Source organism: Phaenicophaeus curvirostris, chromosome 18, assembly GCF_032191515.1.
Source record: "Phaenicophaeus curvirostris isolate KB17595 chromosome 18, BPBGC_Pcur_1.0, whole genome shotgun sequence".
Taxonomy (NCBI): Eukaryota; Metazoa; Chordata; class Aves; order Cuculiformes; family Cuculidae; genus Phaenicophaeus; species Phaenicophaeus curvirostris.
The window spans coordinates 15512791-15537528 of NC_091409.1; the positions used below are offsets into that span (position 1 = coordinate 15512791).

Genomic DNA, 24738 nt, shown 5'->3' on the forward strand with positions numbered 1-24738 from the left:
AGAGCTGGGCTCCAGGGGTGCAAGCAGAGGGGAAAGATCCCCCCGCCTGCTGGCAACACTCCCCGAGGCAGGACCCTCACACCCACTTCTGAGGAGCCGCTTCCCAGATGGGCGCCCCCAGCACATCCCAGGGAGGGAGGCTGACCCTCCCCGGGGGCAGGACTTTGCGCTCCCCCTTGTTGAACTCCAGGAGGCTCCCATCAAGGCCATTTTCCAGCCTGAAAAGGTCCCTCCATATACCAGCAGGACCGTCTGGGGTATCAGCCACTCCTTGGTGTTTGGCGTCATCCCCAAACCTCCTGATGGGGTCCCTGCCCTATCATGCAGACCAGTATGAAGGTTCCTGGACCAGACCCAGCATTGGTCTCGGGGTTACTTGGGACTGGCCTCCAACGAGATTCTGTGCCACTGGCCACTACGCTCCAGGCCCAGCCGCTCAGTCCGCAGCCCACCGGCTGCCTGCTCACCCTGACCATGCTTCAGCAGCTTCCCAACGCAGGCACTGCTCTGCCCTCAGCTACCGGGCCCATCATTTCACAGGAGAAGGTGAGCTGGTTGGTCAAGCATAACTTCACATCTCCTTTTTTCCCCCCTACACACTCGCTGGAGCAGCGCTCGAAGCAGAGCTGGGCACGGTAAGGGTGCTGAAGGGAGAGTAGCACCTGCTCTGCCAGGCAAGGCAACGGCTGCGTGGCCGCGGCTCCTCCACAAGGCACGAGGAGAGGCTGGATCACGGCACAACCTCACCTCTATGAGCTGAGCTGCCTGCACTGCAGTCACCAGTCCCTTCATGCGAGCAAACATGAACTGAGCTGGCAGATCCACGCTTCCACCAGGCAGCATCTGTCCCTCAGATGTGCATGCGGCTGTAACTCTGCAGTAAGACCGTTTGTAATACAGGTCACACACCACAATTCCTTAAAAGAACAGTAAAATCATCGCTTATAAATTTATTCTCTGCCCAGAGAGGCTCAGATTAATGTATTTGAGAAAAAGAAGCGCTCTGTCTCAGAACTTAACATTAAGCACAAATTTTTGCTTAAAGATAAGCAAAAGGTATTTACCAAGTATAAAGTGCACTTTTTGTAATAGATTCCAAACAAACTCAAGCAACAATAACAAAATTACATTATTCTGAACAACACTTGATTTTATGTAGATGAGATAAATGCCTTCAATCTATGATGCCATTTCTCAAAGCATAAGTTCCTTAAAAGCTTTTAAAGAGGTCACAGCCCCTTCTGTCTGTTACCTGGCACACCTGCAGATGGGAGATACTGTTAGAGACATAACCAGGAGGGGCTGCGCTGCGTCACCATCAGACGTCCAAGCACACGCACGCAATAAAGCAGCAGAGCGCCAAACGACTTCTGGTTACTCCAACAAACGAACTCTGAGTAAGTCCATGAACACCCACTTTCCTTCCCTCTGTCCAACAGCTCTCCACTCCCAGGATAAAAATGGCAAAAGAAACGACCAGGTGTGAAGGGAGAGCTGCAGTTCTCGCTCAGCAACTTCCCACTGCATTAGCTTTCAGAAGCCAACCCTGCCACCTACGCTTGGCTCTCCCAGTGCTGAACTCTTCTCTCCCTATTTCAGATATTAAAGTCCAAAGCTCCTTCCAGTGTCTGAGTATTACTGAACCTTCTGCTTTGCATTTCTAATTTTGAGGGTGGGCTTTTTCAAGCTTTTAAGTTTTATTTAATGAAAGCAAATGAGGTTTTATTTGACCTGAGTAGAAGATGAGAGGAAGGTGGTCTTCCTCAGTCACTTTTCCAACTGGACAGCACTCGCAGTCATACTGCCAGGAAGGGAAACATGAAGGAAACCTCACAGTTCTACAAGGGAGAGGAAAAAAAACTACACAGAACAACGAGAGACCAGGAAAAACAGGGGAGGGATCCAAGAACAGAAGAATCCCCAAAGAGCCTGTCTCCCTCATACAGTGTAACACAGAAACAAGGTGTGCCTGGTGCAAGGAAGAGCAGAGCCAGTGCAGCGTCCTGCTGGGACTCGCTCACCACACCAGGAACGTGTGCCCATCTGGGGCAGCGCCGCGTTCCTGCAAGCCCTCCAACAAGGGTCGTTTTGAGCAGGTTGTGCAGTTCAGCGTAAAAGCAAAAATATAACATCCAACGTATCAAAAATACACTATAAAACAATAAAAGGCTGCATGTCACTGCAATGCATTGTTACTTCAATAAAAGTTGTGGTCACACTTATAGCAAGAGGCCTGCATCTTCATCACCTTTAGGAATACCAGAAAAGTAATTGTTTCTTATTAAAAACATTCCACCCTACCATCCTTTTAATTTTTCAAATTAAATCCATTTTGCTATTCTTGAAGATGCCACCTATGGTTATTCCAATTACCTCCCTCGATTATCAGAAGCGTGCTTTCTCCTCTCTTCCTACCGAAACAAAAACCAATCCAGAGTGGGAAGTCTTTCCTGCTAGCGCATGCGATATCCCCAGCATCTTCAGAAGGGATCGGGATGGGACGGAACAGTAACATGTCTTCAGCATGTCTTGTAACAACGATGAACTGCAGTTTTTAAAGATACTCTTGCTGCACAGTACCACTACATTCAAAAATAAATGGGAACTGGTTTTGCTCTGCTGTAGAGTTTGTTAATTGTCTAAAAGTCCATTTGGAATATGCACTTTAAGGACTTACATTAAAACATACTGTATCATAAAATGCATTTCTGCATTGCTCCATAAACTCATACAGTCAACTCAACTAGCTCCTAGAAGAGCTGCTGCCCACGTTTGCTCGCGCTCTGAGGAAGCAGGCTGGATTGTGCCAGAAGGGGAAACACTACTTATCAAAAGTAAGCCTTTGTTTGCAGCTGGGTTCGGAAGCTGTCCTTTGTTCATCATCTCTTGTGTTATTCCAGCTTTTCTTCATTGGAGTTAGATGAGGGGCAACCACATCACCATCCTATTATTAAAAGTCAGAAAACATTAATGACTGGACATTTGCTTTCTCTTTCTATCCTAACGCAGAGGAGAAGCAGCTGAGTATCAGACTGAGCAGAACACAATAAATGCAAGGCCCTGGAAGCACTGTAAACCAACAAATGCTGAATACTGCATCCAAGAGATGGAAATTACTGTAGTCAGTGGTAGCCTCTGGTGGGGAGAAAAAGATCCCCCCGTGTCTCTGGGAAGCCCTCACCACTGGCAGTTTCCCTCTTCCTAAATGATCACCAGCAAATCTAGAGAGATCAGCAGGCCTGTAGTTCGGGCAGTGGAATATGAACCGGAATCACAAATAGTGTGTTTCCTCTGGTGAACACAGTATCTCAAGCTGAACAGCTGCAATCTACCAGCTGCAGGTATGTGGTGTGGATATGCCTTTCGCTGTCTTGAAGCGTACAGTGTTGGTACAGAAACCGGTACAGTCCAAGTGCTCACCCCTGCCAGATAAGGACACCCTGTGTCCTTGTGGTTAATCAAGTGCTCAGGCACTGCAAACATCGACAAGACAGCAATGAATTCTCCACGCTTTGAAATAACCTGGTGATATGTGTGTTGCTGTGCTTCCAGTAGTTAAAGGAGGCCAACAGGAAAGCTGGGGAGAGGCTCTTGATCAGGGAATGCAGGGATAGGACGAGAGGGAACAATTTTCAGCTGAAAGAGGGGAGATGAAGATGAGAACTTAGGGAGAAATGTTTTGCTATTAGGGTGGGGAGGCCCTGGCCGAGGCTGCCCAGAGAAGTGGGGGCTGCCCCATCCCTGGAGGGGTTCCAGGCCAGGCTGGATGGGGCTTGGAGCAACTGGATCCAGCGGGAGGTGTCCCTGCCCATGGCAGGGGTGGAACTGGATGGGCTTTGAGTTCTCACCCAACCCAAACCATTCTGTTAACACGCCAAGGCCTGCAAGATGTATATGCCAGAGCTGAAAGAACACGTTTAGAGGATACAACCGCATTTGACAAGCTACAAGCAGAGAAAGGTTGTTGCTTGGTCTATTTGTGTAAAGCCTTTCTGAAATTAACTGCTCTTAAAGACGGATGCCAGTAGTATGACACAGGAACAAGCCTTGTGCCTCCAGCACACGGCACCACTCAGCTACCAGGTGCTCTATCATCTCAGAGAGAAATTTCAGAACTCTTGCTCTGAATGAGACTGGCAGGTGTCTCTAGAGTATAAGATGCAAAGCCAGGGATATTTCTCAATGGAAAGGAAAACACCTCATGGGTCACAGAACAAACCATTCACACTGCATTTCTTAAGCAACTTGGAGATTTTAATACAAGCCTTTATTTTACTTTGAGGCTTGATTCCAGATAGTAAAAGATATCTGCAAAAGTGCAAGGAACTAAAGAAAGTTCCTTGCTTCCTGGGCACAACTATCAGACAAACAAAAGTGAAAGCCAGCCATTACGGGAGAGAATGCTGGCAGATTTGCCAGCACATCTATCAAACCTACTGACGCTGCCAGCAGTGGCTCCATTAGTATTTTCTACTGAGAAAAACTTACTTGACAGAACCACAAATGCTTCCCTGTAGCCAGGGATATACTGGAAATATCAGCACAGAGTACTTTTTTAGATGAAGGTGCCCACCTCCCTGGAAGGGGGGATGTCACGGGGATGCTGTATCACACATCACCAGTTTACAGCTTCTCCACCACCTTTGGCAGGAGGAACACAAAGCAAGACGTATGGACTCAGGTGCTGCTTTGGAGTCTCCACTTTATTTGCCAGGGCAGCTCTGACACTGTTCTCAACACAAATCAAAACATCAGATGAGCTGCAACAAACCCTCTTCCTTCCTCACAGCTGGAAACTTGTATGTCCTGAGAGCTGGCAGGAAAGGGAAACACAAAGAACAGGTAAGGCCTTCCAAGAACTCAGACTACAGGCTGGCTGCTCAGAAAGCAGAGGTCTGCAACCCTGTTCCCACAGATGTTTTCCACTCTAACCCAGAGGAAATGGACTGACCATAGATCTCCTGGAGGAGGAGCGAGTTTAACAGTTGAGTGAGGAAGGAAAAGAGGGGAAGCAACAGAAGAACTGATCTGGCTGCTTTCCTAGAGCTTTTAATATCTCAGTGCTGTTTTAAGCCTTTGTATGAGGAAACTTGCATCCATGGCCTAGTGAATGTCTGTGTGGACACCAACTTTGTTATAAAACCACAATTTTTCAAGTAACAGCAATTAAATCATTGCAAATCCCTCACTGTTTCAATAAGACCAAAGCACACCCAGATGCAAGCCAAAACAAAACTAGAAGCCAGGTTAGTGAGGAGTGGCTCTGCCATAAAGACAAGGCCTGAATGCCAAGATCTTAATGAAAGAGTAAACTTACGGACAAAGGTTAAAAGCTATAAGGACAAGAACAATGACACGTGAATTTGTTACCTGTGGTTTGGTGAAATCCTTCTCTATGCACCACTGAACAAAATACTGCTTTGCAGCTGAAATAACATCTGGATCCTGACTTCTGCAATAAACCCGGATAACCTGCTCTGCAAATGTAATGGGTAAAAGCTTTGAAACCTTTGGAATAAAAAAAAAAAAAGGCGCTTTAGTTTTTCTTGGAATTTAGAGTACAGTAAACTTCTATTTTCTCATCTGAACACAAAAAGAAAGCAGTAAAAACCATCCCGGTGCAATCCATGAGCTTTGTCCAAATGAGCTGTATTTTCCCAGGACTCCCAGTGTATTCAAGTTAAAAGCTGCTCACACGCAGCGGCTGTCAGGGCTCCAGACTGCCGCAGCACAACACACACCAGCGACCTGTGAGGTCATGGATTCCAAAACCTCTCCACAACTCTCTTCCATAGCTACTGCAAGAGCTATCATGAAGAACCACAATCGCTTCCACCACAACCTGTGAAGATGCCCATCAGAAGCCAGCTGAGGAAAATGAAAGCCTACCTGTTCTTTAGCGATCTTGACTGCCTTGGAAGGATCAGCCTTGCAATAGAAGAGAACATTATCAATGGGATTCTGTTCTTTCATTCCATAATCCATATTGATAACCTTACGTGTAAAACAAAGAAAACGGCACTTGTTCATGTTTGTCTTGAGTTTTCTCATAATAAATACAAAAGGATACACACTGTGTAAATTACACTAACAAAATGCTAACAAATGATTACTTAATAAAACAAGCTAGTATTTGCATTTTTACATTTCTTCCACCACTTTTTGCTGTGAAGCTGCCAGGGGCACATTCACATTTACACTGACTCCCAGTTGCGCTCTGAAATGCTCCAGTTTCACAAAGTGGAATCACACTGGTGCCTTGCCAGCCCGTGCCTCTCCAAGCACAGTGCCAGCAGAGACCTTACTATTTAAAATATGAGGTTTAGGCAACATAATTTACTGCTGCTTGGTATACCAACAGTTTTGTGGTCAGCAGGGAGGAGCCTTCTTCCCGTGGTTTTGATTTGTGGGACAAGAAACCACACCAAATACTTTAAAGCTAAATAAACTGCTACAATTTTACCCAAGTGTGAAGTGAATCTGCAATACAAGGTTGCTTTAGAAGTGATCTGTGATGCACTCCATGGAAAGCCATTCACTAACTCTTTGCAGAATGCGCCAAGAACCAGGATTAAGCTTTTTGGTGCTTGCAGACTGCTCAAGCTCCTGCCTCCGCCTCAGGCTCTCTCCTTCCCACCAATGCTGGCTGGAGCCTGAGCTGTGGCAGCGCAGTGCTTTACGCAGAATACAACACCCAGGAGTGACTGCCGTTCATCAGGTGTGAGTCACTATGCCCACCTATCCTCCCACCAGGCCTGCAGTTTACTCGCCTTCACGGCCGGCAGCAGTGGTTCCTGGATTGCTAAAACCCAAAAGTTTCCCTGCAGCTCCTTTGCAGAGCAAGGACAGTCCTGGCAGAACACACTTGCCACCAGGAGCAAAAGGGCCCAAATGACAGCCCAGTGAAGCTGGGAAGAAGCTTGTTGCCTCCAGAACCTTGCACTGAACAGCTAAGAGAGCATTTATGAGGCAACTCTTTCTTTGTCTTGTGAATGCATTGAAACCTATCTCAAATTTTCACTGTGGTAAACAAGGCCCCCTGCAATTGAGAAGTTTTTACTTTGAAGCCACTCTGAGAGATATTTACATCAATTATGAAATCTTCAGCCCTTAGCTCCACATCTGGAGGATCCTTCCTGGGCTTGGAATTAGCAATGCTTTCCGCCAGGTCATTATTCTGGAAAGAAAATTAAGAACTTCTATTACATCTGTGCACTATGAGGTCACGACCAAGGCAACTAAACATATGACAAAATGTGTCACTAAACTAAAGCTTTCCTTTCTCCATAGCTTGACAGACTCTTCTTGCAGCAGTCTGGTTGGTTGAATCCCTGTACACCTAAGCCATAAGTTATAGAAATAAAACAAGCCTGTGTTGAGGAAATCCAAATACAAGCAGTGTGCATGTGAGTCCATCCAGGATTATGAAATCTCCAGGAAATCAGGAAAAAAAGGACCTTCAAGCATTTGTTTTATCAACACAAATGTTTTGCAATTAGGTTCCCCAAAGCTGAATACTAAATATGTTTACTGATTTATTTTTATTGAAGGGCTGCAGGATCTCACCCTCTCAATAAAGCTTTTATAGCCATACATTAAACACAAAAACCCCAAGAGACAGACAAAATTAGTTATGTCATTGATCACTATAAGTACAACACCCCAAACAACCAGAAGACACAAGCTTCAAGGCAAACTTTGGAGAACGGTGACCTATTTCAAAAGCTACAGGGGCTTTTGCCTGGTTTTGGACCTGAGTGAATATGTTCTCATTAAAAGGTGGTGGCTGGGCAGGAGGTGCCTCTTCACCTTTGTCCAGGGCTGCTGTGCTCTGGGGAAGATGCAAGATTTGATGAAGCAAGATTTCCTGGGAGCAAACGAAACTCCTGGAGAAAAGCTTCAACTGCATCACAGAGCGGCCAGGAGACAGGTCCAGCCAGGAAGAAACCCAATACACAGATTTTTTTCATCCTGCTGATTTGTCCATTGCAACGACAGGGAGACTGCTAAGAGCAGGAAGCAACGCACATTGCCAAGCTGAGGCACGCGCCTGGTTTGTTGTGACTCAAGAATCCAAGGAAAGGTTTGGACTGAGTGCACACCTAGAGGAGAGAATTGCCAGGAGGCAACTGGCAGGCTACTGACTGTTTCTATTCTGTATCACAATGTATGTACGCTAACCCTCTCCTTTTTGTGGTTTACTTGTCCTTTTTTAAGGTACTTCTTCCAGTTTCTGTTAACTTAGCTTTGAATTTAAGAACCTTGTAGCTATTTGGGAAGTTCTCCAGGCTCTGGCCATCTTGAGCATCACAAAACTGGATGAGGTTTTGGTGTAACCTGACTGAGTTGAAGATGTCACTGCTCACTGCAGAGAGGCTGGACTGAACAGCCTTTAAATGTCCCTTCCAACCAAAACCGTTTTGTGGTTCTAAACTGAACAGCACTGCAGTCTCTTAAGGAGCAGAACAGCCAGAGCTACATTTTGCCTACCTACCGCTCTTCAGCACTTCAGAGGGAGCTGAGCCTCCAATACTCCTGCACCACAGGAAGAATTCCCCCCAATTCCCAGCTGAGCAGCGGACGCTACAAAGCATTGCCTTAAAATAATCATGGCACCAACAGTGACCCACGCTCCCAAACACCACACCGGATACCCCAACGCTCAACGCCTCCAGACGGATTTTCTAAGTGAGAGTTTTTCTTTGCATTACCCAAGTTCCTAAAAGGAACTGTTTCAAGGCAGAACACTTCCTCATTTGTTAGGCTCTCTATCCTGAGCTCCTCCTCAGAAAAGCAGAAACTGGGCAATCCACATACATTTCCCGTAGGGCTGACCTTCCCCTGTAGATGTTATCCTTCCTCCTATTTTCTCCTAATCTTTAAACAGAATCTCTTAACATTACTTCGACAAAGAACACAAACAAACTTTCAAACTTTCTTTAAACAAAGGAAACAGAACAGCAAGACATCTAATAGTCACTCTCTTTAATAGAAAAAAGAGTTGATTTAATTTTATTAAAGCCTCACAGGTACAGTCAGCCACTTCCGGAAATTTAGCATGGAAAATTAAATATGACAGCTGAAGTTTAGAGATAATTAACTGATATTTGATAACGTGCTATAGCACATCACAAGAAAAGCTACGCCATGTGAAGTGACATCAGTTCTGATATAACGTTAGTTTGAAATAAGTCAGCAGTGGTGAAATCGATGCCTGATGAGTGCTTTGAAAAGCAAACACTGGAAAAGATACATGCATGCTCATGCATCATATAGAATTTAACACCAAGAAATGTGGAAATTATTCAGTTTGATGTTTGTTCTCAAAGCACATGAATTATGATTCAAAGCAAAAGTCTTTATGAAATTCCAATGAAGAAAGGTGACAGTAACAACTTTCTCAGTCACTGGACTAAACCAGCTTTTTATGCAATCTTGTATTTTTCAGAAAATATTTTTTTCTGGAAATATTTCTACAATAATCAACTTCCAAACTCCTGCCTCTTGCTGTTCTTCTGGCTGTTTGTAAGAAAAAACTCTTCCCAGTTCCCTATTTCTTCCATGGCTCAGCTACATAAAAGACAAGAACAGAACTTTTGACACTATTTTTGGAACAGCAGTTAAGCTAAAAAAACCTCAAACCAGACAAACAAAAAGACAAAGATAGAGAAAATAAAAGATGGCCAGCAACTTAGGAAAGCGTTTACAGGGACAGAGTTTGGAATCTGCCACCAATGGACATTACCTTCACAACTTCCTTCTTAGTTTCAGGTTGAGTCTCTCCTAAAAACTTGTATAACTCACGACGTTCTATTTTACTCAAAATTTCTCGTGCCTCCTCCAGTTCTGGACAACTTGAGTGCAGAATTTCCAGGTAGATATTATCTGCCAAGGTTGCATTGATTTTTGTTAGGCATGTCAAAATCTAGCATCACAGCCAAACACACATATGGGGACAAAGTTAAAGCAACAGGAAAACCAGCTGGTTTGGGAAAGACACTTTCAGAGACTGACTGAACATACAATGTCTGACAACTTAGAAGTCACTCACAAGGTCATCTTCATTCTCACCAGATTCCTAACAGTTATTGACAGAAAAGCTGGCTCAACTCTCACCCTTGTAACAAGTATTATTATTTCACTGGAAGTTGCTTCCTCTTCTTATTTTGCCAACCTTATCCAGCAGAATATCCCAAACCCCCTGGCCCAGGGACAGGGATGCTCCAGGCTTCCTGCCACAAGAATAAGGTATTTCTGTTACACCTGCAGAATTTCCCAGGCTTTGGATGGAAGACTCTGGCATCAAAGTCCCCCTCCTGTCTCCACATGACAGTGAAGCACACAGTGTGTTTCCTACCATCAATATGAGCAGTCAGACATGGTTCCTTTTGATGTGGCTTCAGAGCAGAAAGGTTATTTTTTGCTGCCCTAAAGCTGCTGCTGTCTGCATGTTGCTTGCCTGTCACAACCAACACAGCTGCCATCCCTGCCTGTTCCCTTTCCCCAGCCTAGGCAGCTGTGACCCGTGTTGCCAGCACAGCTCTGCAATGCCTACCTAGGACCACAACTGGCTTAAGCTGCGCCCAACGCACTCCAGAGGCAACATGTAAGCCACGTACCAAACACCTTTAACAGAAGGTTGCTTTTGTGGACAAAACTGATCAAAGCCAGGAACTCCTCCATGAGGTACAACAGAATCACAGAATTGTTTAGGCTGGAAAAGACCTTTAGGATCTTTGAATCCAACCATAAACTTCACACTGCCAATTGCACCAATAAAAATTGTCCCTAAGCACCATACCCACACAGCTTTTAAATCCCTCCAGGGATGGGAACCCCACCACTGCCCTGAGCAGCCAGTTCCAGTGCTTGGCAACCCTTTTGGTGAAGAAACTTTCCCCACTATCCAATCTAAACCTCCCCTGGCACAGCTTGAGGCCATCTCCTCTTATCCCATCACTTGTTACTTAGGAGAAGATACCAACTAGGTCTCTTCAGAATGAAAGAAGAGGCGATGCAAGGGAAGTAAGAAGCCCATGATTACATCCATTGTGCCAAAGCAGTAGTGACAAGGAACAGTTTGCTGTCTCATCCTTTTACTAAAATTATGATTTGCCGTCAAATCAGGAGCCAATGAATTAAAAACTATCGGTGGTTCTTCCTCCACCACAGAAGAAAGACAGGCAACTTTCTGCTGCAGAACCCCACTGAGGTTGAACATTTTTTAAAGAATCAAGAGGCAATTGGACAGTTCCACAGAAGCGTCACTCATCATGGACTGTTAAAAACAACCCTACTGTCCTCTTAAAACACCCTACATTGCACCCACTTGACGCAGGGAAGTTGTGCCTTGGTTTAGGAGAAGAACATACGTGTCCCTCACAGCGCACTGTTGCATCTGAAGTTGGTATATTCCTTGCATCGCTCTCTTTGCTGTTCAACTCTCCTCGTTTAACAAAAAACCCCTGGCGAGCAGCTCTTTGCTGTGGCAGACTGTAAAAGGCAGGAGATCATCCAGGTCTCTTTGTTCCAAGCTGTGCTTCTCACCAGGAATGACAGGCAGCTACAGCAGGAACCAGTGCTAACTTACTAGTACAGACCAGACAGCTCCCCTAGGGAACAGAACCCAGCCCACAAAAGAACTTTGTCACAGTTCTTGCCTTTATGCCCAGCTCTCCATGGTCCAACACTGCAGTTCATGCTCTCTGACCCCAACTGCCACTCAAAGCCAGCTCCTTCTCTGCAGCATTGGAGGGGCCAGGCAGCTCCTCACCTCCGCACCCCATGCAGCCCCTTCACTCATTTGATGAAGCTGGTCCATGGTCAGGCTGAACGTGGCTGTGGCAGGAGAAGGATTGCCAGCAGAAGGCCCTCAGCATGACACAGGCTAAGGAATGCAACAGTGCCCTCAGCCTCCGTCACCAAAGACAAACTCTTGAGTCTCTCTGTTGGCCAGCTAAGGCTTGGTGATGGAAACTCAAGAAAGTTATCTTGCCGCTCAAGAGAGATGTGCTGGGAGTCCCTGTGAGAGCTGCTAGTACCTGGGAGGGCTCTTCAGCAGCATCTGCCTGCCGTCACCCAGCCCTGAGCCTCTTGGCGCAGCAGGGTCTGCCTTGCCCATGCTGGCCCCCATCCCCCACGCTGGATGGAGCTGGTAAGCGCACGCTGCAGCACTAAACGCCAACCAGAGGAACGCTGGTGTGCCTCACAGCCAAGAGCAGGGGAAGCAGACTAAACCAAGACACCATGACAGTGGGAAGCACACTTGAGGGCCCCAGCACATCTTCAAGTGGGTTGCTCCCTGTACTTACCCTATGAGAGCCGCTCTCACAAACCCAAGCAACCAGAAACTTTCAGCAATAAACTATACTGTTCATACATTCTGTTTCCTTCTGTTGTATTTGCAATATCTCAAGCAAATGAAATCAGACCTCCTCAGAGCCCTTTGAAGCCTACCTTGGAATTAATTTCACACTACACCACACATACAGCGCTCCTCTACTTGATGCAGCACCGCTCAGAGCTGACTCACATCCCACTTGTAACAAGCACAACAAACTCAGGGCAGGGCCAGGACCTCCTGACCGCACTGCCTGCAATAACCTCAAGCTGAATACGTGCAGAATATAAGAAGTTGGTGCTTCCCTCCCTCAACATAGAAGTAATACAAACCAGAAGGTCTTGCTCTCCCAGCAAAATACAAGCACACAGAGACTGGACGGTCTGGGTCTGCCCCACCATCTGTACACAACGGCAGCACTCAAGAGTCCCAGCCATGGGCACGAACCCAGCAGTACAAAAGGTTCCTAACAGGTACTCAGGATCTTTACTTTAAAAACATTTCTGAGAACTCATACCAGTTAGCTTGGTGTATGCCACCATGTCCTCCATCGCTGTCGAAATCCGGTACACTTTTCCTCCGGAGCCTTCTATTTTAAAAAATCTGTCTGCTTTTTGAAAGGCTTCTGTAATCCTAATTTGAGATAAAATTAGGACTTAAGGAAAGCATCATTTTGAAACACCTTATTGCATAAGAGTAAAAAAGAAATGCATTTGTACATTATATATATAGAATAAATGAAACTGCATCTCAAGCACATAGCAGACCCTGACCACACCGTAATGTCCTATTGCCACGCTGTCACTGCACATTTCGGTCTGTTTACTGCAAATTAAATTTCTTGGCTGTTTTCCTCCTCACACACAGGACTTCTCAAATCTTAGCATTCTTAGGCCAAGTTTTAAAGGACCACTAAACCAGGAGCTGAAGTATTTGACACGAAAGCAGTCATGAACTACTGCTGTACTGTATAACCCTTTGCGTTCCTTTTTTCCAAACTCAGCAGATCATTGCTTGGCAACTGAGAACATATTTGGTGACACTAATATTTCTGCTTTTTGCAAGCTGTAAAAAGAATAATGCTATAAGGAAACTTCTATAGACAACAAGAAAAGAGGTAGGAAGAAGCTACAAGCAACCTGGTCCAGTGGAAGGTGTCCCTGCCCATGGCTCAGGGGTTGGAACTGGATGGGCTTTAAGGTCCCTTCCAGATCAAACCATCCCATGATTCTAGGTACAAATGCAGGCACTCAGTCAGCTGAATTGGTCCTAAACAATTCCTGACGGGGAATTATGTAAATCTCAAATCAGGCCTCAACAGCAACGTGTCCGATACTTTACTGTTAGCAACCCTGGCTCTATTAACTGGCTGGTTAATAGAGCTAAGTGGTCTCTAACTCACAGTTAAAGATGTGACTTCAGATGTTAGCAGTTAAACAGCACAAGTCCACTCTGGTCCTGTGCTTCTTCAGGGCTTTAGTGATTTTCCCCTAATTGAATTTCACTGGAAGAACGTTGTTGTCCTCCTCTTTGTTGTTAATCGCAGCCTCGCTGACACTCTTAAACACTAAGCCTTGCCACAAGACCTGGGTTACAATGAAGGCCACTGGGCTGTGTATGTCACACCTTATTGATTATCCAAATATCCCAAACAGATACACAGTTTCAAGGAAAGTATAATACTTGCATTATTTCAATGATATTGCCAATCTTATGCTGGTACGCTCGCCGGTGCAGGCTATTCCGTGTGTGGAACATATCATACAAATTTCCAACTTCCTGAATCAGAAAAAAAAAAAAACCCACCATCTTTTACTTTTGACATTGTCTCAACTGGAAAACTAAAACAACCAAGGAATCGTATGAGCGGTCTCCTTCCATTTGCAGCACAGAGCAAAATAGTTATTTGCTATAGTTTACAAATTCTGAAATACTTAGGCCATGGTGGGAGAGCAGAGGCTGACACTGACCCCAGGCAGCTAGGGCGCAGAAGAGGACCTCCTGCTCCTTCAGCAGCCTCTCACCAAAGCCACTTTCAGCTCTTGCTTGGCAAATGTGGAGCAGGACCACACACAGCCAACGGTTTTGTGGAGCCTCCTCTGGAAGGACCTGCCACAAGCTCTTTCGAACAGTCTCTTGCTCTGGGCCCTCCCTTCCTCAAATCTGAGGCCAGTTCTCAGGGCAGCAACTCATTCCTCTCCCCGACTGAAAAAGCATGCAGCAGGCAGCCCCAGCAGCCCCCTGCATTCCGGAGTGTAGCGTGTGGTGCTGCCCAAGGCAGGCTTTGCCACACCCCATATGTCCTGCATGCTCCTAACTTCGCTCACATTTCACTGCTGAGAGTCCCCTCGGTTCCCACACGCTGCTTACCTTGTCGCGGGCACAGATCTGCTTCTGGTTTTTTACTTCACAGACCCGAATGAATTTAAGTAATCGCCTATAATCAAAATTATTCTGGATTCCTAGGTGATGGCAATCCCTAAAACATTCCACAGAGAGCGTTTCACAGTGAGATCAGAGCGGTAAACAGAGCAACGCTGTGTCTGTAGGAATTTGCAAGAAAAATGGTAAGGTTCTTACCTTGCAAAATAATCCCATTTGTCAACATCAATGCCATTTTTTTTATTAGCGACTATCTCATAGAGGAAGCTTTTCTCCTTCTGCCGACCACGGTAGGGCCACTAATAACAGGGAAGAAGAAAGAAAAAATCAGAAACAATAAGAAATTAAAGTACTTTAACAATGTCAGAACGATTTTTAAAATGCAGCGGGAATATACTTTGCCTGTTGCAAATATCCAACACTAAGGCAGCAAGAACACAAAGACAATATAAGAGCTTTTAGAAGGTTCATCAGACATTAGAAATCCAGAAGTAGGGTGTAAGCAGCTTCTAGAATATCAGGAAGAATAAAACACATTACACAAGTGTTTCATTCCCCACTCCACTCAAGGCAAGCCTGAAGCTTTGAAATGTCAAAAAAACATAGCAACAAAGAGAAAAATGTTGGTATCACTGAATCTGCAGTGAATTAAAACCACAAGCGTCAGTGTCTTGCAGCCTTCCATACTCAACTATACAACAGAATTGATTTAAAACAATTCTATAGATGTTTGAAACAAAAATTGCTTCAAGAGCTAACTACTCAAACTCCTAACCTACAATGAAGGAATAAACCAGCCATGAGCCACATTAATAAAAATAGTTAAAAACATTCTGTACTGATCCCAGAGAGCTCTGCTACTGGGACAATGTTCGGGACACTGATTATATTCAATGCCCACCCTGTGCTTGACACTGGTGAGGCTGCACCTTGAATCCTGGGGTCAGTTTTGGGCCCCTCACTCCAGGAAGACATGGAGGGGCTGGATCGTGTCCGGAAAAGGGAACAAAGCTGGAGAAGGGTCTGGAGCCCAGGGGTTGTGGGGGTGGCTGAGGACCCTGGGGCTGTTTAGTTTGGAGAAGAGGAGGCTGAGGGGAGACCTCATCACTCTCTGCAGCTCCCAGAAAGGAGGTCGTGGGGAGGCGGGTGCTGGGCTCTTCTCCCAAGGAACAAGGGATGGGAGGAAATGGCCTCAAGTTGTGTCAAGGGAGGTTTAGACTGGATATTCAGAAACACTTCTTTACGGACAGAGCAGTGAACCATTGGAACTGGCTGCCCAAGGGTTCAAAAACTGTGTGGCTGTGGCACTTGGGGACAGGGTTTAGCAGGCATGGTGGGGCTGGGCTGACAGTTGGACTGGAGGAGCTTGGAGGTCTTTTCCAACCGTAATGATTCTGTGATTAATGGACAATCAACCTGCTGGTCACGTCAGGACCAGAAGGCCTGCAATGTGGGAGCACTACAGCACAGCAGAGCTGTGCCCTGGTTAGACCACTGCAGTACAGCTGACTGCCAGTGGAAGACCCTGCAGCCTGACACCAGGAGGGTGGCAAGAAGGTTGCCAGGTATCATGTACACCACTCCTTTTCCTGTTACCCTGCTCTAAAACAGGCACACAGTCCAATCAAGGGTAAAATGACAATGGGTAAGTACCTGGCACAAGATCAATGGCAGCAGTAGGCAGCAAGATTGTGAAGGAGTGCAGTGGGTAAATTCAACCTGCAGGCTTCATCAACACATATCCCTTCCCTGTAAGATCTCAAACTAAATCTGATTATACCAAGTGCCCTGTGTTTGTCACCAGAGTGCTGAGCACGCATGGCAGCCCTGCAAACTGCTACAGCAGAAAATAACGGGTAATGCTGACACTTGTGGGTGATTTGTTTGGGACCACAAACAAATTCTGGTTAGGACCAGGCTGTCATGACAGATCTCCCCCTGACGGGTTCTCAGCTCTGGTGGTAACTGAGTGGGTGTCCTGGATGGTAAGAACTATAAAGTGAAGAGAGAAGACTCAATTCTTTCATGGAGTTGCAGTGCTTAAAAATCATAATCTCTTCTTCCCTGATTCTGGAGGGAACACATTTCTTCCAGTCTTATCCTTGCCTCTACATTTGTTACTGCAATAAATCCAAACATCTTGCTACTGGCATCGAAGCCGATGTGGTTCTGGCACCTGGGCCACACTTCGCATTGCTCATTGCCTTATCTCTGCTAGCTCTCAGTTTTGTTATCCAGAATCAGCTCATTACCCTAACCTTTTTCCACGCTTTCTTCTTGTGGCCACCTGAACACACAGCCTCCCTAGCACATTGCCACCACTTCCAGACGTCTCATAAACAGGCCTTTAGTCTAACCTGGACATTTAAGGGTTCCATTAATAAATCCATTCTATCAATGTAGTTATAGGGAAGCAGGTTCATTAAACACAAATAATATTCTGTAGCTTTCCTCTTCTCTGAAGACTTTGAGGCAAGACCTCCTCAGGAAGACGTAAGCACATCACCTGGTGAAGCTACCACCTCCAGCTGGCACTGTAACAAACACTCAACTTTCTCTACCACCTCTTGTGCCAGGATTCCCAGCATTTCATGGGGCTAAAAATAAACAATAAAACATACCAGATGCAAAAATTATCTACTCTTTCAGTAAAATTAGGCATGTATTAGGATAACTACAGGAGCAGCACACAGACTCACCGACTCCCCACAAGCAGCCTCATCTATAGGCCCTCCTATTTGCTCCTTGATGAAGTCTATATCTTCTTCCAGGACGAGACCATAAGACTTCATGACTTCTTCCAGATTATTGGAAGTGATCAGGTGCTCAAACATTTCAACAGAAGCAGTTTCATGCTGTGAAAAAAACAAACCCAAACACATAAATGTTGCATTACAAAGTCTAGGCATCTTCCCTGCAGTGTCACAGCTTCCTGCAGAGCCATCAATGCTGCCTGGCAGTTATGAAAGTGCAGCACTTGTGTGATTTTTTTTTATTCATTTTGTGTCTAACCAAACAGGAAATCACCTGGTCAACAGAGTCCAGAAACAGTCTTCAGCAGAGAGCTGTTAAACTTGGATTTTAACCAACAACAGTAATGCATTTACAATGCTAAAAGACAAAATCCAATCCCCCTGTGCAGAAGATTAACAAGTTTACTCAGCTGATTGTACTTAGTGATTAGAAGCAGAGAGCAGCCTGGAAGGACTGCATTACATTTCATTCCCAACAAACAACCCTTGGAACTTTGTTCAAAGTTTTTAAAGTTTGTATTCTAAACACTGTACTAAATATCCTGGCCTTGAACTAAACCCCTTAAACTGGAAAGGTAGCTCCACTTTGTTTTTTCTAAATTAGATTCTGAAGAAAGCTTGTAGAAAGCATCTTAAAGCAAGACACTGGCTTAAAATGATCAGTGCAGTCCTAATGAATTCTCTCTGTTCCGTCTCTCTGATCTGCAGGAAGAGGATGCGTGTACACAAACAGATCTGATCTAAGTGCAGAGGAGTTCCAAGAGCGTCTGCACTTTCAGGAAAGAGATGATGGTGACAAATGTCTGCCCTTGCTTACTTCTCCCCACATCTCTTTCTGCTTTGCCAGTAAGGCTGCATCTGCCCATGACCACACCGAAGGGCCTGGCATTCCCCAAACAGTTAAAGAGAACAAGATAATCGTCACAAGATTAGATGATAACATTCTAGTTTTTAATTATGCCATCAAAGGGATGCAAATAGAACAGGCTGGATGATCACCACATTCTCACAACCTCTAGCAGTCTTTAAAGATCATTTTCCCTTTAAAAATTCCAGTTTTCTATTTTTACATTAACAACAAAAAGCCTACCTTCCACTTCAAATCTGGACGAGTGAGTGGGATAAATCTTCCATCAAACATGTGGGAAAATGGCCCATGACCTTAAAAATACAGATTACACAGGTTTAATCTGCAACACGGTTGTCACTAAAAATATTTTGAGCAAGCTAAGGATCTGGATTCCCTTATATTTGACTTGATATTGACATCTTCTAAGAGGAAGACTCAGGTATAGTGAGTGCGCGTAACATAGCCAGTTCCACTACCCCCACTACCAGGTAGTACTGCAGCAACACTGAGAACATTAATTACTCTGTGTTGGGTCTGAAGAAACAATCATAGTTTTTGAAAGGGCCACTGATTTTCGCTTAAGCGTTTTAAGAGACCTGAGGACATCACATAAGGAAGTGGACTCTTCAGCCACCAAGGGCAGAACACTAAATACCAAATGGGAACAAGACAATGAAGCAGAATGGCTACAGACCCACCAAGTGGAGTTACCTCTGCAGATGCACTCAGGACCAAACAGCAATAGATAAATCCTGCCCTGGAACACGGCCACGCATTGAGCAGGCCAAAACAGCTCTGAGATTCTGATCTCACAGCCAACCTTTCATCCAGGTTAGCTTCCAAAGAGCAACGAGCCATCTCGAGCATGGCTTACCCAAATCATGACAAAGGCCAGCAATTTCTACACAGAGGATGTCTCGCTGGGTTATATCCAGTTCCGGCTGCCTCTCCTTCAGTTCACGAACCAGACATCCTGCTAGGTAGCCCACCCTGTCGCAGGAGACAAAAAGGAAGTGGATATAGCAGTGGTTTAGGCTGAACAGAAAAAGAGCAGTTCACCTATTTTATTTTGCTCGATTAAGTCACAGCCCCAGTCAGAGAGGCAGTGCACAACAAACACTGAAACCCTAACCTGCAGATCAACTATTTCCTGTAGTAGAGTTTTAGCTATCAGTAACACACCTGAAAGCAAAAAGACATAAGATGCCATGTCCAAAGGCACGGAGACAGCAGCATCCTGCAGGATTTTATAGTGCACAGCCACAGAAAAACAGTGTGAGTGAAGAGCGGTGCATGATCAACAGAGGGCATATCGAAGCAGCACAGCTCACACATATATCCTTTGCTTTCCAGCCAGTGCGACTGCAAGGGTCCCCAACAGCCACCAGAGCATTCTCTTCTTTCAAATCACTATTTTAACAATTTGAACTATTTTGACTATTATTTACTTATCTTTCTTTCAGATCTGACACTGAATTTCACTGAACGGGACCCTCCTGAGGTTCAAACCAGCAGGAACAAACACAGGCATAGGGCACGTACTCCTATAAACTGTTCAGAAGCTTTACTGACCTTCTCTTCTACTTGCTTCAATAGTCTCCCTTGCAACAAGGGAGTTTGAAGTCTCCCTTGAAGCAAGACAAGGTTTTACATGACAGGACAATACATATTATTCAATCAAGTTTTACTGTGTGGTGTTTTTTTAACAAACCGATTAGCCCACAAAGCTCATTTCTTCTATTTTAACATTGTATAAATCTTTGAAATTATAAGTTGAGAACAACTGTCCTGAGTTTAAACTATATTAATTGAACTGCTTAAAAGAAAAGCTTGTTGATACTACTAGAGTTTTCAGCTTGTGCAAGCTTTGATTATAGCCCCCACTTGTCTTTGCAGCTTTACCAGGTCAATTCAATTCCAGCTTGCCTCACAGATTTGACCCTTTTGCAACAGCCATTTGCATCTTATCTTCTTTAGCGTCACCTAGCCAGTGCCAACCCTACCCACAGTATTTCAGCACTAGCAAAAGCAACTTTAAGCTGGCCAGATCACCTAAATAAAAAATACTGAATATTTTAATTTCTCCCCACCTTAGGGCATACCTTTAAAAGGAGCTTAATTCTATGTGGAGTGTGAATGACCTACAAGACTTTGGAAATCCTCACATCCATCATCTGCTTCTGTTGAACAGTTAACGATCTGACAATTAGCCATTGAGTGCCTAAAGCACACAACTACAAATTCAAATAGTACAGATAAAATAGGTTTTAGCTGTGCCGGACAAAATAAAGGGATTACAACTGCTTGGCAAGTAATTTATAGCACCCCTGGCATCCCTCCTGGGTTTATGCTTTAAAACTTAAATCTTGACCAGGAGGAACATAACACCCTCACAGTTCTTAATTAGCACTATTCTTAGAAGAAGAAGTGAGAGGGAGGAAACCTTGTAGGTTTCTTTATCTGTCTTTATTAACTGAAGTTCAAGGAAACAGCCCCTAATCAAAGGTGACACGGAGGAACATCTGTGAGACCAAAAATGCCACCACAGCAGTTGTCACCAATGCTCAAAGACAGCAGTGCCTCTTGGCTGGCACTCTGTGTTAATGGAACCATACTGGGGGAAATCGAAACAGGAGAGATGTGCACACAATGCATCACCTTACCCTATGGAGTGTTCAAAGCGGTTGTGAGAGGCTCCAGGAAAAACAAAGTAAGTGCCACCCAGCTGCTTAATGTATCGGAGGCGCTGGAACTGAGGTGTGTCAATGATCCGGACAAGAAGGGGATGTATCTCAATGTGCCCATGAATTGGATCATTAAAAACCTAAAAAAGCCAAAAATTAATCTAATTAGTATTTTAAAAATAAGATTTATCTTAGAGAACTACTGAAGCATGATGGCAAAAAAGACTAAACTGCACGTTTTGGAAGGCAAGGGTCGAAGTCTACAAATGTTACCTAAACTTGTGCAATTCCAAGATTTAACACTTGAGAAAACCACTATAATCTGCTATTCCAGTGAAGGTAGGATATGGCAATACAGGTCTGATATATCCAATACAAAAGGTTTAGTTTGATGTTGTTCCTGCTTTGAAAATCAAGTGAAATGTTGCAGAGTGGAAATTACAATTCTTACCTTCTTCAGAAAACAAAACGCAAAAGCTGACATGACTGAAATACAAGAGACATGTCCTCTGATCATCTCTACACAAGTGTTTTAAGAGACATCTGAGGAACTGCACTCACTTACAAAAGGGCATAAACATAAACATTTAATCCTTGCCTATAAACAGCAGGTAAAACCATCTCATCACACACGTATCTCGGTAACACACAGAAAAAAGGAGGTTTTCCTGTGTTCTCTCCAGCCTCAGTCACAGAGCTGGCAGGGCTCCAGCAGACACACAGACTGAGGAGCATGTGCAGCTCTGGGCCAACTAAACCAACACACACCGCTGTGAGAAACTGCTGGGCTCAGCAAACAGTGGAAGTGAGGAGTCTGTTAACCCAGGCCTGGGGCCAATCTCACAAAAACAGGAGCTTCTCAACTCATCTCCAACAGGTCAGCTGCTCATTCCATCCCTCACAACCACCAGGTGCCCACAGCAAGCTCTTAGCTGAGGATTTTAACAATTGTTCTGGTTAACGTGGTTTCTCAAAGACCAAGGAGATGGGCTCGGGGGTTGCCCTCTGGAAAGGAAAGGCGCGTCCACAGCACCAGCTCGCACAGCTGGGAAAAGCCCTGGATATTTTTAAGGGTCTTCAAAATATCTTAGGATCATTGGACAGGCAGAGGATTCACACAAGATGGGCCCAGTTATTGATTAACCTTCATAATTTTTGTGGTCTGGGTTAAATTTTGTTCAGCTGTATGCACTTCTACAGATAAGAGAGGCCAAGCTTTGGGAAATAACAATGCAATTTATTAGAAAGAATTTGAACTGGGAACTTAAGTAAATAAAAAAGTTCCAAGCCAACAGTTTAGACACAATGAGACAACAACTGGGAGAAAAATGGGAGGAGATCAGAAAGAGTCAACTGATGAGAGAACCTGCCAGGTAATTTTTGGGCTAACAACCTCTGGTCACCCTTGAAGACCCTTTGGAGCGCACACAGATCGTGCAAGGAATGACCTGGTATGTATTGTAATTACATGTAAATATATGACCATAGACATCATGAATAACGTACAGCTCTGTGTAACTGTGTATAAACAAAGGCAATAATCCATTTGGTGCATGCTTGGTGTGAGGGAAACCTCCAAGCACCCAGGATTTGCAGCAACCTGAATAAAACGCTGTCTCTCTCGGGGATGTAGTGATTGGCTCACTGCACACCAGGTAACAGATCCGACTCTTTGGACACCAGCACCACCAAGCCAAAGGCAGGGAGAGGGTGGGACTACCTTCATCACGTCCCCGTCCTGCTGTCTCAGCTTGTTCAGGCAGGCCAGCACTTTCAGTCTTTCAGCAGGGAGACTATGAAGGAAAAAAAAAAAGAAGACATTGATAGCAAACTTTGCCACCCATCTCCTTTTACAATTTGCAGCACACATGGAATTACTCGTGCAAACTTCACATTACTCTGATCTTCTTTGACTCTTTTACGGAAATACATATTTCTGCAGCTTTTTCAGAAAATATGGAAAGCATTCATCCTTCTGAAGTCAAGTAGAGACAGAAAAGAAAACAGTTACAGGAGGTGTCTGTAAGGCAGTGTAAGCGCTTCTCCCACTTATACAGAAACACCAGGAAATATATAATTTTTCAATTTGTTTTAGAAGAAAAGCCAAATACATACAGTCTTTAAACTTATGGGAAAGAAAACATGTAGTGCCTGGATAACTGAAGTTTTTGAAGGTTGAAAAATTACTTAAATTAAAATGTCAAAGTCCCAGTAAACATTTTTTTTAATAAAAAATTCTTTCCCTAGTCAACTCTGCATTTGAAGAAGTTCAATTTCACCAAATAAACTTGAATTTTACAGAAATTAATTTCAACTCCAACAGCAGAACCACCAGAGTTTGAAAGATGCCCTAATTCTATCGAGAACTGACTCTTCTATTTAATAAAGATATTTTGTGTTCATTTTTAATAAAGCATTAGGGGTCTCCTTCACAACACATGTAAACTCTCACTGTGGACGCTCTGCGGTAGTCACAGCAGTCCAAGAGCACAGGCAGGACAGATAATACTCTCTATTACACCAACTGTGATTGACTCTCCCTGCGAGCCTTGTCCTTGAGCAGAACAGTTTCAGCCTCAGCATGACAGCAAACACTTCATCAGGACAATATATAATTTGCTCATAAGTATTAACCATCCCGAGATCCATTTTACACCAATCTTTCACTTTAACAGAAAGTAACACTATAAAACGTCAACTGTTAGCAAAAAAGGGCTGCTAGGTGCCCTTCGCATTTTCATCCAAATCAACACAATATACACAACCCATACAATATGAAACACACACAGTGTCTGAGCTCCTGGTGAGCACTTTCTGTTGCCACCACTGAGCATCCCTATCGCTAATGGGAGCTCTGGGGCTGTAGCCTCTGCTGCTCACAGACCATCACAAGTCTTCAGCTGCAGGACAAAGAGCATGGAGGTGATGCTTGGAGCAGCACATTACTCTGCGCCCCGATGGAGGAACAGGGAGGAACAGCCACAGCCACCCATGCACTCCAAGGGAGCTCCTGAAGGAGCCCACTGTTCACAGCGCAACAGAAAGTGGCTGACAGCAAGGTCAAGAGGAGGAGCACTTGCTTCTGATGGTCCTCCTTGGTCTCTGCCAAAAGGAGAAGATTAACTTTGGTGTTGTGGAAGAGCCGAGGAAGGCTTCTGCTGCCGCCAAACTAGAAGCCTGTGCGCAGCTATCCTTACATCCCCAGGAAAAGCCACTGCAACTACTCCTTGAGGTCTGTCCTGAAGATGGGAACAAGAACATTCAGCCGCTGCTTAAGAGAAAGGTGTAACCTCTCCAATCACAGGAACGGCCAGCTAAAGCAGAAATAGCTCGTGGTCTGGAAACCAAGCACCTCCATCACCGCTCTAAAAAACAGTTCAGGGATAGCAAGGTCAGAATCAATCTGCCTACAGCCATCTACACTCACTTCAGTTCTCTCAAGGCATTCACCTACCATGCAGAACTCTTGGAACAAGTGGAGCATCTTTGCTCCAGCAGAATACAAAACTAATACCCAAACTTGACGTACAGAAATGACAGGTGGAGGTGTTCAAGGCCAGGCTGGATGAGGCTTTAAGCAACTCGATCCAGTGGGAGGTGCCCCTACCCATGGCAGCGAGGTGGAAATGGATGGGCTTTGAGGTCCCTTCCAACCCAACTCATTCCATGATTCTACAATTCTTAATTACAACTGCGGTCTTCAGCAGTTATCACTTCAAAGCACATTAA

The 24738-nt window shown here is 44.8% G+C and overlaps 1 protein-coding gene across 2 annotated transcripts in view; it reads right to left on the reverse strand.

Annotated features, from left to right (window-relative positions):
- Positions 1 to 918: 918 nt before the first annotated feature.
- SAMHD1 (SAM and HD domain containing deoxynucleoside triphosphate triphosphohydrolase 1) overlaps positions 919 to 24738 on the reverse strand; it is a 28644-nt gene continuing 4824 nt past the window's right edge. The window contains exons 3-16 of one of the 2 annotated variants that reach the window (XM_069871649.1): positions 22730 to 22802; positions 20989 to 21149; positions 19200 to 19315; positions 18566 to 18636; positions 17422 to 17577; positions 14921 to 15021; positions 14711 to 14819; positions 14028 to 14119; positions 12858 to 12973; positions 9746 to 9885; positions 7088 to 7177; positions 5890 to 5994; positions 5371 to 5508; positions 919 to 2944 (exon numbers count right to left, since the gene is read on the reverse strand). In XM_069871649.1, coding sequence (XP_069727750.1) covers positions 2822 to 2944; positions 5371 to 5508; positions 5890 to 5994; positions 7088 to 7177; positions 9746 to 9885; positions 12858 to 12973; positions 14028 to 14119; positions 14711 to 14819; positions 14921 to 15021; positions 17422 to 17577; positions 18566 to 18636; positions 19200 to 19315; positions 20989 to 21149; positions 22730 to 22802 — 1591 coding nt within the window. In that variant the 3' untranslated portion in view covers positions 919 to 2821. Of the gene's footprint in view, positions 2945 to 4238; positions 4814 to 5370; positions 5509 to 5889; positions 5995 to 7087; positions 7178 to 9745; positions 9886 to 12857; positions 12974 to 14027; positions 14120 to 14710; positions 14820 to 14920; positions 15022 to 17421; positions 17578 to 18565; positions 18637 to 19199; positions 19316 to 20988; positions 21150 to 22729; positions 22803 to 24738 lie in introns of those variants that run through there. The other variant, XM_069871650.1, reaches the window with a different exon arrangement.